At 39.4% G+C, this 18,521-nt stretch overlaps 1 protein-coding gene across 1 annotated transcript in view; it reads right to left on the minus strand.

Annotated features, from left to right (window-relative positions):
- Positions 1-18,521, minus strand: part of LOC137070605 (interleukin-31 receptor subunit alpha) — a 42,766-nt gene that overhangs the window by 16,495 nt on the left and 7,750 nt on the right. The window contains exons 7-10 of the mRNA XM_067437897.1: positions 17,367-17,499; positions 16,968-17,065; positions 10,523-10,733; positions 10,193-10,369 (exon numbers count right to left, since the gene is read on the minus strand). Coding sequence (XP_067293998.1) covers positions 10,193-10,369; positions 10,523-10,733; positions 16,968-17,065; positions 17,367-17,499 — 619 coding nt within the window. The remainder of the gene's footprint in view (positions 1-10,192; positions 10,370-10,522; positions 10,734-16,967; positions 17,066-17,366; positions 17,500-18,521) is intronic.

The raw sequence follows: 18,521 nt of genomic DNA on the forward strand, positions 1-18,521 counted from the left end.
CAAGACAAAGTTTTCTAACAAACAGAAATGGTGAGAAAAAAGATTCTCTGGACTGATAAGACCAATATATAACTTTTTGGTTTTATTTCTAAGCGGTATGTGTGGAGAACAATATATCACCTGTCTAATACAGTCCCAACTGTGAAGCATGGTGGTGGCAGCATCTTGCTGTGGGGGTGTTTTTCAGGGACAGGACGACTGTATGCAATCGAGGGAAAGATGAATGTGGCCAAGTACAGGGATATCCTGGATGAAAACCTTCTCCAGAGTGCTCAAGACCTCAGACTGTGCCGAAGGTTCACCTTCCAACAAGACAATGACCCTAAGCACACAGCTAAAATAATGAAGGAGTGGCTTTACAACAACTCTGTTCTTGAATGGCCCAGCCAGAGCCCTGACTTAAATCCAATTGAGCATATCTGGAGAGACCTGAAAATGGCTGTCCACCAACGTTTACCATCCAACCTGACAGAACTGGAGAGGATCAGCAAGGAGGAATGGCAGAGGATCCCCAAATCCAGGTGTGAAAAACGTGTTTCCCAAAAAAGACACATGGCTGTATTAGATCAAAAGGGTTCTTCTACTAAATACTGTGCAAAGGGTCTGAATACTTAGGACCATGTGATATTTGAGTTTTTATTTATTTATATATAAATCTGCAATAATAAATCAACAATTCTGTGATTTTCTGTCATTATGGGGTGCTGTGTGTACATTAATGAGAAAAAAAGACCTTTTTTGTCAAAAGAACTGATTTTAGCAAATGGCTGCAATATAACAGAATGAAAAATATAAGGGGGTCTGAATACTTTCCACACCCACTGTGTATGTATGTATGTATGTATGTATGTATGTATGTATGTATGTATGTATGTATGTATGTATGCATGTATGTATGTATGTATGTGTATATATATCCCTCAGATTTTCCCCTTTTAGTATAATTTTTTGTTATTGTTGTAATTTTAAATAGTAACAAATCAATTAAGATTCTATTTCTATTTGATGCAATCAAACTTTGCGCATTGCCTTCATATTATGCCATGGCATCAAAAGCAGTAGGACGATATCACGTGGTAGGGGAAAACTTGGACTCTATGTCAGGATCTATCATAAAGCTACCCTCTCGCACTCTAAAACATTAGCTGTAGCCATTGCCCTTATAGCACACACGGGAAACAAAGGTGGGATTAAATTAATGGATTTATTAATTTCAGATTTACGCAGCTCAAAATCATGCTGGAGCTCTTATTTATTGAGCTCTAAATGCTGCATTTCCACCTGCAGCTCCAATTTACAGCTCAGCATTTAGATGCACAGCAGCATGGGGAGGGAGGATATTTCTTTCAGCTAGAGCAATGTGAAATTAAGACTTTTTTTTCCAATTTGTATTAAGGTAGGCACTTTAAAATGAGTAGCAATAGAGAACAGATAATTTTAGTGCATTGTTAAAATTTTTCAAGGCTTGGGTTAAACACAAAGTCTTCTAAACTAAATTCTATAATAGGACAGAAGTCAAAACCAGAGAGAAATACGTTTAACAGAAGAAAAAATACGGCGCAAACCTTTGCAAGTCAAAATGCAAAATAACCACACAAGCCAAAATACGCAGCAGAAATAAACCAAAAGAAGAAAGCTGCACTGTGAAGTGGTGACTCAAAATAGTGCAAAATAGCAAACCGGGAGCAAACCAGTGCGCCCCTCTATGTGTCTGCCTAACAAAACCTCACCTGTCTAACTCATTCCCTAATCTTCACACATGTTCTGTGTCGGGTTTTATGCACTGAAAACCAGTAGGTTTGTCAGGCATTCTGCAATAGACAACCATGCAAGCTCCTACGGACGTGTTCCCATTATAACTGCTTTCACAGCTAACAATAACTGAGACAACAATTCCCACGCATCACCCTTGAAGAGGGCAACACCTCTTCAGCCTAACAGTGGAGCAAAGGCCACTATTGTAGTGGACAGCACATTCCAGGACCCAGTTTATGGCCATAACAGTGGACAAAGGTTTGCTACATTTTGACTGGATCTTGTTGACACAAACAAAATGTCAAACCCCATCAGATAAAGATGCTCGGTCAACAGCCAGACACCTCTTTGAGGGCAGGAAGAAAACCTCTGGTACCAAGCCCAGGAAGGACAATTCTAATATCCATAGTCTGGTGCAAAAGATAGATTTTGTTAGGATATGCAAATTCGACAAATTCAGACATTTTTGTTTTATCGGAAGCGTGGGTTTGGCTAAAAAAATCTGTTTTTGGATACAATATATTTTGTGCGGATATTAAGAGTAAGGGAGGAGGCGTGGTTATTTACGTGAAGTCTAAGTATCATACCACTCTATTGAAGACTATCAGTATCACAAAATGTTTTAAACTGCTGGCTATTGATCTGAAATTAGGAACTACCAGTTTGACTGTTGCCCCCGTCAGCTCTTAAGAAACATTATCAACACTCTCAGCTGTGCTTACAGATATTGTAAATCACAAAGAAATAATTCTGCTTTGTGATTAAATTGGGACTGGATGAAAGATGATTCAAAGGACTTAAAGGCTTACTGGGATTCTGTTAATTTTACTACTTAGTAAATACTCCAACTCGCCCAAACACAACAAATCTAAATAAATCCACGTTAATTGATATTATTTTAGTAAACCGACCTGATAAATGTACACAGATTGGTATTTTCCCAAATGACATAAGTGATCACTTTGCTATTGGTATTACAGTTTTTCTCAATTGCTAAAACACTAAAACCCATCGGCTGAACAAATTTCTCAGTTGCCTGAACTCATTTAGCTAATTGTGCAGTCTGTTGTCAATACCTTAAACCATTTCACATGGTAAAACACAATTTACAGATCTCACTTAGACTTTTCAGCAAATCTCTAAACACATTCTCATTGTCAAGACACATACTGCTCTCTAATGCACATGCCATTCATATGGGTTAACACAAGTGGCAACAATCAAATACAAATAGAGAACACAATGTCATTTAATGAACACAATCACTCAAAACTGATTTAACCTGTTTCAAATGATGAGACAACCAATATAAGTACAGTGCATTGTAGGCTGTATACTGTAAAATTAACAAATCTTATTGCCCTGAACATGTTGCTTTCCATTTGTTTACAGTACTGACTGCTCAATAGATTTTGACTGGTTGCAGTTTCATATCAACAAAGAACGAGCTTGTGAGATGCAGAGTACAGTACTGTAAAAATCAGCCTAATCTAATGAAAATGCATATCTATAGCACAAAATTGTATTTATCGTGCGATTTATATGCCAAAATGAGTTTTTATGAGCATATGTTACGCAGTTTTCGTGTGCATATGATATGTACTTCATATTGTGTTATGTGCACGTACTCCAAACAACTCAACCTACCCAATGGGGTGACAATGCAAATCATATGCACATAAAAAATAATTGTGCCGTATAAATCGCACAATAAATACAATTTGTGATGTATATGCATTTCATGAGAATGAGTTGGTAAAAATAGGGCTACAAGCAAGAGGAAGAATAAAAAAAATTGCAAAGCAAAGCAGAATAGTAATAATTTCTGATCAATTTTGAGCTACTATGATGAAACATGTTTTCATTCATCACAAGACAATGACAGAAAAATATGAAATTTGTTTTAAGATTAAAAATTTACTTCTGCCTGAGAACTGTTTTGAACAATGTGTTTTCTATTTTTTGCTGTATTGTTTACTGATTGCTTGATAGTGTTTATCATTTTGATCACTTTGTTTATGATTTGAGAGCAGTGTTTGATTTTGAACACAGGTAAAACTGTTTTGAGGCGAAAGTTTCATTTTGCAAGAGAAGTCAGAGGTTTTGTGAATAGTGCTTGAAGAGGAGGTTTTGTGTTTAATGGTTTCAGAAAATGGAGCAAGGTTTCAGAAATAGTGTTTTAGCAATTGAGAAAAACTGTATTAGGAACTATAAACCTGTGAAAACACCTTCAAGTAATAGTGGAGAAAAGACTCTTTAAGACCTTTGACCAACACGCTTTCATTCATGATATTTATCATTGTGATTGGAATAGAATATCATTCATTCCTGATGTTGATTTGGCATGGACTTATTTTAAGGGTCTATTTATGGGAGTTTTAAATAAACATGCACCCAAGGTTAAAGGGAGGGATAACCCTTGGTTTTCTGATGCATTATCCTCTCTGATACATGAGAGGGACCTGGCCTAGGAGAGGGCAAGGAAATCTGGCTTAGCAAATGATTAGTCCAGCTTCTGATCCCTAAGAAACAAATGTATAGCACAGATATGTAAAGCTAAAGCACAGTTTTATCTAGAAGAGACAACCAGAAATTTGCATAATCCAGCTAAATTTTGGAAAGCTATTAAATCTTTAAACTCTAACTCAAGTTGTCCAAAGCAAATAAGTGTTGATTCTAGACAAATCCCAGATTTAAAAAAAGATAGTGGACTCCTTTAATCAGCACTGCTGGGCATCTTTTCAAGTCAATGTGAAATCAACCCTTGGACACAGAGGTCCTGAATGTTGTAAATGTTAACACTTTCTCTTTTAAGCCATTTACAAGGAAAATAATAATAATAATAATAATAATAATAATAATAATAATAATAATAATAATAATAATAATAATAATAGATTTTATTTATAATGCACTTTTCATTCCGAAGAATCTCAAAGTGCAACAAGGGGGGGGGGGGGGGGGGGAATAACAACAAAAAATGAATAACAAGTAAAAATATAGAATACTACAAACAATCAACCAACACAGAAAACAGAACAGAAACAGAGCTGATGGTGAACAGAAACAGAGCTGATGGTGGACAGAAAACAGAGCTGATGGTGGACAGAAAACAGCTGATGGTGGAAGTCTCTGTTAGCTCCGCAGCACACTGTGGTCCACTCCATGTTTCAGATTTCTCCCAGCGGCAGTGTCCCGATGACATCGCCGAGGCACGACAGCTGAAGACCAGATGATGGGTCTTCTTCATGATGATTCAAACGATGGGGATCGCTGCAGCACCATGCAGGAGGCAGAACATTCCTCCGGGCACTTCTGTGGACACACCGGGGCCGGCGCAGATGTCGCTCCACGGTCGCAATGCAGGACGGAACAGCGGCGCAGCCGAGAAGCAGAACATCCCAACATCATGCCGGACGCCGACGACGAGAGCCCGGATGACGCTAGCCCGGTGCAAACTTCAGCCACCATGCAGCTTAAGCCCAAGGGAGACCACCAGTGAGCACCCGCGGCGAGAAACATCAAATGTCCTCCAAACCAGAAACCAACCGCAGCAATTCAAACGTAAACATTAGAGAAGCGGTTGAAAACGGCGAAACGACGAACAACGACCTCTCAGTGGCTGCCAGCAATCAGCAACAGTCCCAATTGTAGCTCTGACTGTTAGACTAGTCACAAACATAAGGAAATAAAATAAAATGTAAATCTAATAGTACATTAACATGATTTGTTGTGGGTGGAGAAGCGGCGAACAGACAACGCCAGCGTCCTCTCCCCCACGTTGCCTAAAATAGTCCTGTCAAAATTGAAATGTGTAAACTGTAGAAAGTCAGCTGGACCGGATGGGCTTGATCAAACTCAGATTTTTTATATTTCTTTGGAACAAAATGTTATTCCTGAATCCTGGAAAGCAGCACATGTGATACCTCTTTTTAAATGTGGGGACCCCACATCATTGGACAATTATCACCCTATATCTAAATTATCAGTACTGGCTAAGATATTTGAGGAATTAGTCAGTAAACAATTAAAAGAGTTTTAAACCTGTAATTGTATCCTCACCCCCTTTCAGTCAGGCTTCAGGAAGGGGCATAGCACCGTCACGACAGCCACTAAAGTAATTGATGACATTGTGTCTGCCATTGATAGCAAAAACTCATGTGCAGGATTGTTTATTGACCTTTCTATGGCTTTTGATACAGTGGATCACAACATTCTTTTAATGTCTAGTTAAAATTGGGGTGTCCTCAAATACGATAAGTTGGTTAAAAAAATTATCTTATAGGTAGGTTTCAATGTGTTACATGTGATAGTCTTACATCAGGGAAGGCTGCAATTACAAGGCTTCATCTCAGGGCCACTTCTGTTTACCATCTACATAAATTCTATTTCTGAACGTGTAAATGCTAATGTACACCTTTATGCGGATGACACCATCATCTATTTCACTGCACCCTCTCCATGTGAGGTGTTAATAAAACTGCAGGAGGCTTTTACATTCTTGCAAGAAAATGTAAGGAAATTAAAGCTTGTGCTTAATGCTAAAAGAACAAAACAAATATATGTTGTTCACACACTCCAAGTTCAAAGTCAATTCTCTAACTCCAATTGTTACCGCACAGGGACACAGACACTCCTGTTGAGTCTCCCTCGGGAGACAAACAGTACACCAAGTTCTGAGTCTGTCCGGTGAGGAGGAGACTGTGACAGAGCAACCAAATTCTGAGCCTCTGGTTTAACAAGTACTCTTTCTTACAGAAATATTTTTACAACATTTGTAAGAGACTTGATGACTTGCTGTCATGATTATCTACAGTACAGGATTTCTCTTTCTGAAACAAACGTTTGTTTATTCCCATATCTATGATTATAATTGTCATGGCTGGCTAAGGTAAGAATCTAAGTACAAATGGTACTTTAATAATCCTATAACAATATAAATACACAAGATATTGAGGGGTAAAACAATGCACAGGTCGGAGCGATCAATCAACTCATAAGAAACCATAGCAGCCAAGGCTGAGGCGGATCAGGGTGCCATGGTGGAACTGGCAGGGCAGATGACCAGGGCAGAGCAGGAGGAGCAGATCGCCAGAGTGGAGCCGATGGGACTGAATATCTAACATAGTGGAGCAGAAGACCACCGAAACAGAGCAGATGGGACTGAACATCCCCATGATGGAACAGAAAACCACCACAGCAGAACAGACAGAGCTGGTGACTGATCCCCATGGCATAGCTGAGGACCACCAGGACAGATCAGGTGGAATTGTAACAAAAAGCACAGAGAAGTAAGAGCTTGCCCTTAGGGTCCATGTAAAAATGGGCAGAGGGTTTACTATTCACTATGTGAGGCAGGCATGACATTCAGGAGTGATGTATGAGACAAACATAGTCTTCAGTTCCGGCCTCCTTGGCAGAGGCCGGGGAGTTTAGAACAACCAGGGTTGACCTTTGTGGTCATAACAGAACAGATTGAAAGTTCATAGGCAACCTCATTGGCCATGACAGAGGAGAACTGACACCCCGACTGAGTCTGGTTTCTCCCAAGGTTTATTTTTTTCCATTATGCCCTGATGGAGTTTTGGTTCTTTGCCACTGTCACCTTTGGCTTGGCTTTCTCAGTTGGGGACACTAAAATTATGATCCAAATTATTTAACTAAATATACAAATAAAATAAATGAATCAGGTCTTATTTAATTATATAAACTATAATACTGATCTGCCAACATTGTCGCTCTATGATAAATTTAAAAAAGCTGATTACATCCCTGTTTTCTCCTGAACGACTGTACAGCCAAATCTAATTTTGTTGCAATATTGCAATGTTTTTAACACTGAGAAGCTGCTTTGAAATAGTCATCATTGTAAAAGCACTATATAAATAAAGTTGATTGAATGATTGATTGATGACAGGACAAACTGAGAGTTCATAGACTACATCTGTGGTCATGTCAGGGCATAAAGGGAGTTCAGGGATACGCTCTGTGGTCATATCAGGGCAGACAAAGTGTTCATTGCCAGCAGCAATATCACCCTGTAGCCCTAGACTGGTATCCCACTGAAGCTAAGCAGAGATGAGCCTTGTAGGTTCATCAGTACCTTGATTGGAGACCTCCTGGGAAAACTAGGTTGGTGCTGGTAGAGGTGTTAGTGACTAGGGGTGCTCACCCTGTGGTCTGTGTGGGTCCTAATTCCCCGATGGGGACACTGTACTGTAACAAGCACCATCCTTTGGATGAGATGTTAACCAGAGGTCCTGACTCCCTGTGGTCATTAAATATCCCAGGATGTCCTTCAGCATGCGGTCAGTAGCAGCAGCAGTCTCCAAGAAGCATGCGTGGCCCATGCACATAGAATGGCCATTGCCATAACTGGCAGTGCAAGTGATGGTGGAAAAACCTCTGAGACCCGCAGACTCGTTACCACCATATTCGGATGCATTGGACTCAAAGATATAACACTGATATGTCAACTGCTTGCACCAATTACAATGCCTGGTTCACCGAACTAGAAGTCAGTTTCAGATGCCTAGGAACCACCTTATAGGTTAAGGTGCAGTGTTTATGATGGCTGGAGACTCTGGCATGGCGGCATCTGTGGGAATGCTGAACTCCTGGGGCACCAAAGGGTCTTAAAATCTGGAACAAACAGATGAGGCCCTAGGTGGAGAAGGTTCTTAATCTGGAACACGCAGACGAAGGAACCTTGACATGAAGGTTTGCTCACCTGAGCTTAACCTTGTTGCAAATGTCTCTGTGTGTCTTCTGCCTATTTGGGTCAGACACTCAGAACTTGGTCAATCCGCTCTGGTCTCTCTAGCACGGAGACTTGGGACATGCTGTAGTCGTCTCGCTGGACTAAAACTCTGAACATAGTGTTGGTTAATGTCTCTTTCCTCACAGGAAAAGAGAGGAGAGAAAAGAGAGAAAGATACGTTGTCGTATCTGTTGCTGTCTCACAAGCTGTATACTCAGATCCTCGGATCTTGTGTTGTCTCTCTGCACTCAAAAAAATATAAATAATATTTATTAATTTTATCTATAAATTAACTAGTGAAAGTTTAAAAACTAAATAAAAAAATAACTTAATTGTGGGCATGACATCCATCCAATGAATGTGTTTATATGAGTGCCCACAGTCTAAACACAGGCACCACTGTTTTGCATAATGGTAACCATAATTACAGAAACTTCTCTAAATGTCCAACAAAGCCTGCTGGGAACTACAGATCCACTGGCCAGTTTCTTCGTTTCACTCAACAATATTTAGTTGACTGAACAAACACGTATTAAGTAAAGCTGACAATACTCATTTTTAGTAGAAACAACGCAGTAAACTTAAGGTCATTTAGTTACATGAGTTTTTTAAGTAATGTGAACAAGTATAATTTGATTGCAACTAACAACAGTGCAAGTTATTTATTTTTTTGAGTGTAGGTTGGATTGTCAATGGATCTCATATTAATAAGTAACAATATTTAAAAATAATTAAAATAATATAATATAATAGTATTTATTTTACTAAAATAATAAAATAAATAATTATTCATTAAAAACACCCTGGGAAATATGTTTGAAAACTTTCAAAAATAGTGATTAAAGGTCCCGTTCTTCGCGATTCCATCTTTCAAACTTTAGTTAGTGTGTAATGTTGCTGTTAGAGCATAAATAATACCTGTAAAATTATAAAGCTCAAAGTTCAATGCCAAGCGAGATATTTTATTTAACAGAAGTTCCCTATCAAAGCCTACAGCGAACGGCCGGTTTGGACTACAGCAGGAAGTGCAGGGATGTAATGACATCACTAGAACTGTTTGTTGACTAACCCTCCGCCCAAAAGTACACGCAAAAAGGGGGCGTGGTCTTGTTGCTCTCCCACGTGGAGAAGATCGCACATTCAGCGCTTGCATCTCCCCGTTATGGTAAGAGGCGGGACCTTTCCGGTCAAAGTGCGCTAAGCTGCTGTCCAATCACAACAAGGGAAGCGCTGGCCCAATCAGAACTCGTTACGTGTTTCTGAAGGAGGGACTTCATAGAACAAGGAAATCATCAGGCTGTTTTTAGGACAGAGGAAACAGCGGTGTACAGATAATTAAACTGTGTGAAAAATACTGTGTTTTTTTATACGCGAAACATGAACTCATGTTATATTGCACTGTAAACATAATAAAAGCTTCGAAAACACGCAAAGAATGGGACCTTTAAGAAACAAACAGTCCCATGTATTAACATATTTATTACTATATATATATATATATATATATATATATATATATATATATATATATATATATATATATATATATATATATATATATATATATATATATTAAAAATGTTGGACATCTTTGGTGTCCATTTACCCATTATACGAATATACAGTTATGAAGATATTTCATCCTACTTATTATAGGAGAATAAAAAGGATCAGTACTTCTCTTAGTCTCAGTTATTTCTCTGTGAGCCTGCTTTGCGTAGAATGATTGGAAAGCTGGTATCTGTCCTTTGGCCCACCATTCAACAGCGTAACACACGCTAGAGACAGAGCTGTTCCATGACAGACTGAAACTGTTGTTTCTGGTTATGTTAACACTGAACAGCCCAAACAAATCTAAAAAAAAAAAAATATATTAAAAAAATATTAAAAATAATGCACAGCATTTTCAACAGCCGCTTGGCAATTTCCCTCATTAAATGTTCAAATATTTAATGTTTATTAATTGGACATCAATTTCTTTTACAACAAAATATGAAAGCAATGTACCTCTCCACTCGTCCATTTGCTCAATGTCTATACTGGACACAGGAGACGATCCAACACTGTTCAAAGCCCTGACGCTGATGTTGTATGCAGAGTAAGACAGGATCAGAGTGAGAGATTGAGCTTTAGTTTTGAAACTGTCCTGAGTGCCGCGATCTCCAGATACTTTCCTCACGGTCACATTGTAGTCAGCCACAGCCTCACTTTTTGCATTCTGGAAGAAAGGATGATAAACATTGAAAAATAAATCCTTTCAGAACCACTTTATATTAGGTGGCCTTTAGAATTTTCTTCCATCATTAATGAGTAACTACATAGGAAAAAATGAGTAATGCATTATCAGCATTCTAACAACTAATATTAGCTAACAAGAAACCCTGATTAAATAAATAAATAAAACTGAAAAATTAAGAAGTAACAAATCAATCAAAAGCTCTGCTAAAAAGGCGGGTTTTAAGACCACATTTAAAAGCATCTACAGTCTGGGGTCGGCAAGTGGTCAGGGAGAGCATTCCACAGACTGGGGGCTGCTGAGCATCAGACCTGATCTCCCATAGTACGGAGTTTGGTCATGGGAGTTTTAAGAAGATATGTTGAAACCAGAGCGGAGGTTACGTGTGGATGTTTGTGTGGTGAGGAGTTCCTTGAGATAGGTGGGTGTGTCACCATGGATGCACTGGTGAGTAAGGATAGAGATCTTATACTCGATCCTGAGCGAGACAGGAAGCCAGTGGAGTGATTTGAGAATGGGGGTGATATGGTCGTATTTGCGCACCTTCATGAGGATCCTAGTAGCTCTGTTCTGAATATACTGCAGCTTCTGGAGATTTTTGCCAGGGATGAGCATAAGGAGCGCATTGCAGTAGTCCAGCCTGGAGGAGACAAAGATGTGGACAAGCTTTTCTACATCTGCCAGTGTTAGTATAAGATGAAGTTTGGCAATGTTGTGGAAGAAGGAGGTCTTACACAGATGTTTCATGTGAGCTTCAAAAATGAGTTGCGATTCCATTCTGACCCCCAGGTTGGTGACTGATGTAGAAAGCGGAATGTCCTGATGAGAGAAAGCAATGCTAGTGATAACAGAATTCCTGAAGTGAAGTGCTGACTAGGATTGCTTCAGTCTTGGAGCTGTTTAGCTGCAGAAATATGTCAGAATTCTGTTCATAGACTTCAGTTCAGCATTCAACACTATCATCCCTCAACAGCTCATCTACAAACTGATTCAGCTGGGGCTCAACACTTCGCTGTGCAATTGGCTGTTGGACTTTCTGACTGGAAGACCTCAGGCAGTACAGGTCGGCAACAACACATCCAGCACCATCACACTGAACACTAGGGCCCCCCAAGGATGTGTGCTGAGCCCCCTCCTCTTCACTCTGCTGACCCATGACTGCACACCGTCACATAGCTCCAACCTCTTTATCAAGTTTGCAAATGACACAACTGTGGTGGGTCTCATTAGCAAAAAAGATGAGACTAACTACAGGAGTGAGGTGAGCCGCCTGGCCAAGTGGTGCAGTGACAACAATCTGTCTCTGAAAGTGGAGAAGACGAAGGAGATTGTTGTTGACTTCAGGAGAGCACACACTCAGCACATTCCTCTGACCATCAACGGTGCGACTGTGGAGAGAGTGAGCAGCACTAAGTTCCTGGGTGTGCACATCAGAGAGGACCTCTCCTGGACTGAAAACACCGCAGCACTGGCCAAGAAATCACAACAGCGTCTCTACTTCCTCCGCAAACTGAGGAGAGCCAGAGCCCCACCCCCCAATCATGCACACCTTCTACAGAGGCACCATCGAGAGCATTCTGTCGAGCTGCATCAATGTGTGGTATGGCGCCTGCAACGCGTCCTGCCGAAAGACTCTGCAACGCATAGTGAGAGCAGCTGAGAAGATCATTGGTGTCTCTCTCCCCTCCCTCCAGGACATTTATGGTACACGTCTCACCCGCAAAGCCCTCTGCATCACAGGTGATCCCACTCACCCATCATACAGCTTTTTGCGCCTGCTACCATCAGGGAGGAGACTGCGGAGTCTCCAGGCTAGGACCAGCAGACTGAAGGACAGCTTCATCCACCAGGCTGTCAGGAAGTTGAACTCCCTCCCGATTCTGAAAAAAAGTTTTGCTTCATCCACACCTTTATCTAATCCAGGCAAGTGGTCAAAGTGGATGGTGTGAGGTCAGCAGAGGGGGATGAATTTGTCCTAAGGTAAAGTTGAGTGTCATCAGCATAGCAGTGAAAAGAAATACCATGCTGGCTGATGGCACGGCCAAGAGGGATCATGTAGAGTATGAACAGGGTGGGGCCAAGCACTGAGCCTTGAGGGACACTGCAGGTGACATTGTATGACAGGGATGTAGCTTCTCCCAATGCAACATATTCAGTATACCCAGTAAGATAAAAAGGGAAACCAGTTGTGGACAGAGTCAGTGAGACCGATGGTGGAATGTAAACGGTGAAGTAGGATGTTATGATCAACAGTATTGAAAGTTGCAGTTAAGTCCAGGAGGATAAGAAGGGATAGGGAACCAGCATCTGCCGCCATCAGTAGATTGTTTGTGACCCTGACCAAAGCTGTTTCTGTGCTGTCACCTGTGTGGAAACGAGACTGAAATTTCTCATATAAATTGTTTTGTTCCAAATGGACTGAAGCTGTGCAGCAACAACTTTTTCCAGCACCTTAGAGAGGTATGAAGGGTTGGAGATGGGTCTGTAGTTGTGGCTTTTAAGTAGGTTTTTTAAGAAGTGGTCTGATGATAGGAGGGAAGGATTAATGATCTTGTTATAAAGGGACTTAAGACACAGAGGTTAGATTTTACCAAGGCTGTGGGAAAAGGATCCAGTGCACCGGTGGATGGTTTAATTTTTCTGATGATGTCCTCAACCTCGCGCTGTGTGATGATAGAGAAGCAGCAGAGATGTTGGTAGATCCCAGGCTGTGAATCAACAGTCGGGACAGGCAGAGCGAAGGTGCTAGATAGGTGCAAGTGGTTGTTGTCTACTTTGTTCAAGGTCATGAACTTATTGCACCGCTCTTCTGTGGCTTCTGAAAAAGAGTGAGCTTGCGGTTTGAGGATGTGATTTATAGTGGAGAAAAGCTTCTTGGAGTTTCCAGGGTTATGGTTGATGATGCAAAAGTAGAACTGTAACTAAACATCTCTCAAGGAACTTGCGTAGGCCTTCTGATGCGCTCTAAAGGCTTGCCTATGAAAAGTGACTCCTGAGAGCTTGAGACGCCTGTCAAGTACACGCACAATCGTCTTCATTCTCCGGAGTTCGCAGCTATACCGGGGGCTGAGCACGAGAAGATGACCTTTCTAGTTCCGAAGATCTAGTATGTTGCTCAGAGATTGGTTGTAGAAGTCAGAAGAAGGTTGTAGGTTGGAGAATTGCTGGAGGTCTATAGTTAAAGTGTCTTGGTTAATCTTTTTCAGGTTCCTGAATCAAATTTGACGGGTATCTTTGGTATGGGAAGAGGGGCGTGGCAGCTCCATATTGAGATGGCCTGGTGGTCAGACACATCCAGATCATACACACACACAAAAAAAAAACACCAAATCCAGAGTGTGCCCCCTAAAATGAGTGGGTACATCCACATGCTGTTGGAGATTGAGGCAGTCCAATAATTGCAGAAACTCGTCATCTGCCAGGTAGCAGGAGTGGGTATCTACATGAATATTAAAATCTCCTGAATTAAAATGTTGGCCGAAGTATAGCAGAGTGTTGTGAGAATGTCATGCATCTCAGAGATAAAAATAGAATTTGTTTTGGGGACCAATAAATATGGAGCATTGTCAAAGAAAAAGGGGGTTTACATTTAAAAGCAAGGTATTCAAATGATGACACTGTGGGCAGAGGGAGAAAAGACAGCTCCAATATTTGTCTATGAACTTAAGCCACCACCATGACCAGTGTAGCGGGCTTTCTCCAGGTAGCTGTAACCAGGGGGACAGGTATCATTTAGTGCTGAGTAGACTGCAGGCCAATGCCATGTTTCCGTTAAGCACATAAAGTCTATTCTCTTATCCATTATGTGGTCTTGGATGAAAGATGTTTTAATTGTAAGGGATTGTGCATTAAAAAATTCTATTTTGACCGCTGATGGAGTGGTGAATCTCGTTATTGGCCGTAATACACTAAAATCAACTCCGTTTCTGTCATGCTCTGTGCTAAAAGATCTCGCTGTGTTTCCTATGCAGTCCAGCTTAGATTGGTGAGATCTTGCTACCAAAACACTGGTAGATGTGCAATGAGTAGTGACATAACAATGACATAGCCACACCCTACACTGTAAATTGTTGGTTTAACCTAAAAAAAACTAAGTAACCTGGTTGCCTTAAAATTTTGAGTTTATTGAAATTAAAAATTTGAGTTGATACAATGGAAAGGAAATTTGTTTAATAAATAGAAACTCAAAATATTATTGTATCTGAACCACATAAAACAATTAGATAAATCATGAAAATAGCACTATTTGGCATGTTTCACTGGCCCTCATTTATCAAAAGTGCATACACCAAATTTCCAGCGTACACCTTGCGTACACCCAAACCCACGGTGACTTTGAGATTTATCAATATGGACGTTGGCGTACGGCAGGCTCAAATCCTACGCCAGCTCAGGAGGTGGTGTACGCACGTTTGAGTTAGTGGGAAAATGCGCAGAAAAACAATTCCTAACACCACAAAACGCACTGACAAGATATGCTATATTATGACCCACTGTAAAAAAACACAACAACAACATTCAGTGTTTGTTTTTGTGCAACATGAACGTCAATGTTTAATTTGTGTGACTTTACCAAAGCGTTTGATTTGTAGGCATATGTAGCCTATTCCACCAGTCGCGAGCCTGTGCGCTTTATCTGACGTTTCAGGCCCGCCTGGCCCGGCAGCTGCGCACGGACTGGGACTAAAATAATTCAGACTGACAAAATACTAAAAATGACCTTCTTCTTTTAAATAATAATAAAGTCAATAAAAACGACATTCTTCTTCTAAATAACAAGCGTCATTAAGAATAATAATCATAATAATAAGAATCTTACAAATTGTCATGTAATTATTAATGTGAATGAATAGTAGGCTACTCCAGATCACATCATCATCACTTGTACACCCCAATACATGTGCCGTGATACGAAATTAAATGCTAATTGTTTCAAAACGTGCTGTAAAATAATGCATTCTGATGGTAATTTATCATCCAAACAGCTATTTAAACTGCTGGAGTGCGCTTCTCAACCTCCACATTATTAAGAGTACTCAAAATTTGGGTCCATATTTTGTTTTTGTAGGTGCCTTTAATCCCATTCTTTAAACTCCCAAATAAAACAATTTCGGGTTTTTTTCCCACTTCCCTGGTAATTGTCTCGATGGGCGCGTCTCAATCATCTCGTTCAGTAGTCAGAGCACTGATCAGGGAGTCAGCCCATTGACTTCTGTCCTAATCAGTGCCCTGACTAGTGGACTAGTGAGATGATTGAGCGTGCCCGATCTCCACGTCGGAGAAGTTTCGCTTCTTTGCCGTCTTCTGTTTGTCGATGGCGTAAAATGAGGGCGTGGGAGAGGCGGAGACTTGAATATATAGGGGCGTGTTATTCTAATAACGATCGTTTTCAGACGCGGCATTTATCAAGGGCAAGTATTGCGTACACCTGTATTGCAGAGGTACGCACAGCTTCATAAATCAGGCGATGAGAGGAGTGTAAGCATAATCTTACGCCAACATATACACCAGTTTCTACGCAAGATTGATAAACGAGGGCCATTGCGTCATCAAAATTAAAACACAATTACACTGTTACCTGGTTAAAAAAAGTTACCTGGTTGCCTTAAAATTTTGAGTTCATTGAAATTAAAATTTTGAGTTAATACAATGAACATTTTTTGAGATTCAACAACCTTTATTAAAATAATATTAAAAGATTTTGTAAGCTTTTATTTGGTTAATTGTGTGTTTTATTTCTGATGAGTCAGTGAAACATGCCAAATAGTGATATTTTCATGATTTATCACATTTTTTATATGGTTCAGATACAATAACATTTTGAGTTTCTATTTATTAAACAAATTTCCTTCATTGTATCAACTCAAATTTTTTATTTCAATAAACTCAAAATTTTAAGGGAACCAGGTTAGTTACTTTTTTTTAATTAAACCAACAAAAAACAACAAAAAAATGTGTACAGTGTACCCAATATGCTTACAACAATCTTTTAATAATATTTTAATAAAGGTTATCGAATCTCAAAAAAATTTCATTGTATTAACTCAAATTTTTAATTTCAATAAACTCAAAATTTTAAGTTTTTACAGTGTAGGAATCCATAGATATCCATTGAAAAAAAGTGAGAGGGTTGGTTATATATAATAATCATAATAAATAAATAATAATAATCCTGTCAGGTTACCACAGATGGCCTTAGGAAATGACATATCTTACCTTCCACATCACGACCACTTTTCTCTGTCCAGCTGATATAATACGATTGTGTATATGGTTTTTAGCTTCCCATTGGATCGATGGTGCATCTGTGAGTTCTGGAGAAGTAAGATTTTGAAAATACAGTGGTCAATTAAATACTAAAGATAAAGTGTTTCATTTTTCTGCCATCAGCAGCACAAGATAGAATTGTTTATTTGTGCAGAGCAGATGCGAACAACTGGCTCAACTAATGCTGTGAGTTTAGTGTGACTCTACCTGTTTAATCAAACAATGGAACATTTATGTTTGAATGGAAGAAGTGTTTATAACTTGATCTGATTCATGACAGAAATTACACACTTCACTCAAAACTTCACTTGTGTTTAGTCACTTTGAAAGCCCTTGTCCACAACTCACCCTGTGGGACAATGATGATCTCACTGAGCGGACACTGCATGCAATTTGCATTGTGAACACAATGTATTTGCAACTCGTAGGACAGAGAAGACGTCACATTCCACAAAGCATAACTGTTGTTTTTAGACTCTTGCTGCAGAAAAGTACAAAAGTACAAAATTACTAACTTAAAAGAAACCACACATTCACAAAGTAAATTCACATATCTGGTATCAGCAATATTTACTATAGTTTTATGATTGAAAGTACAGTTGAAAAAGTGTTAAAATGGATGGCTATAGATTCAGATAGATTAAGTGTCGTACAGAAAATATTGAGGCTGGAAATGGAGCATTAATATTGAAATGAAGTGTTTTTTAATGTATTTTTGAGTGAAGAGAAACATCTGTTAATGTTTAATAATCAGTTATGTTTGACTTTTGAAAGATTTTCTGTTATGTTCAAGTTTTGATTGATGTGTATATCATTATGCAGACGAGTAGATCTTAAGGTTAGGTTGTGGATAACTGCATGTATACTAATGAAATGATCCATGTTGCTTCGGTCAATGAGCAATAACTTTGCTAATGCCAGTCTAGTACCAGTTTTGTTTCTGCTTTTACTGTGCTAGCAATTTGAGTCGACATCATGACTCAAAGTCAAAAATAAAGAGGTAATTTGCATTCACTGTAATCCACACCCTTTTTCAGAGTCAATTTTTTTTAAAATTTAAAATAAAAAAGCACATTTCACTAAACAATATTGATTTATTTATCTAATAGACTAAATAATGTAGGACATTCAGGTAGATTGCATTAAATAAGTCAAGCCTTAAAAACTACTAAAATATAAAAAGATTTATATGTGTAATACTGTTACCATAATTTAAAGGTGTCATGAACTGGCTTTAAAAAAATAATACTGTTTTCTGAGGTCAACTAATGATGTTTGTGTGGTTTTTACATTCAAAAACATCATAACTAATAAGTAATAGGATATTTTCTACACTGGTTTTGATGCTCTCTCCTGAACGCTGGGTTTTGATGAGACTTGGAATGTAAATACCCACGGCTAGGATTGGAGAAGATTTGCATATGTAATGAGCTTCAGCACCCCTCTCAGTTCAGTTCAGAAGAGGGAGGGATTGTTTTGAAAGCGGCAACCGGAATGATTCTC

The sequence above is a fragment of the Pseudorasbora parva genome, chromosome 3 (assembly GCF_024679245.1).
Source record: "Pseudorasbora parva isolate DD20220531a chromosome 3, ASM2467924v1, whole genome shotgun sequence".
In the NCBI taxonomy this organism is placed as follows: Eukaryota; Metazoa; Chordata; class Actinopteri; order Cypriniformes; family Gobionidae; genus Pseudorasbora; species Pseudorasbora parva.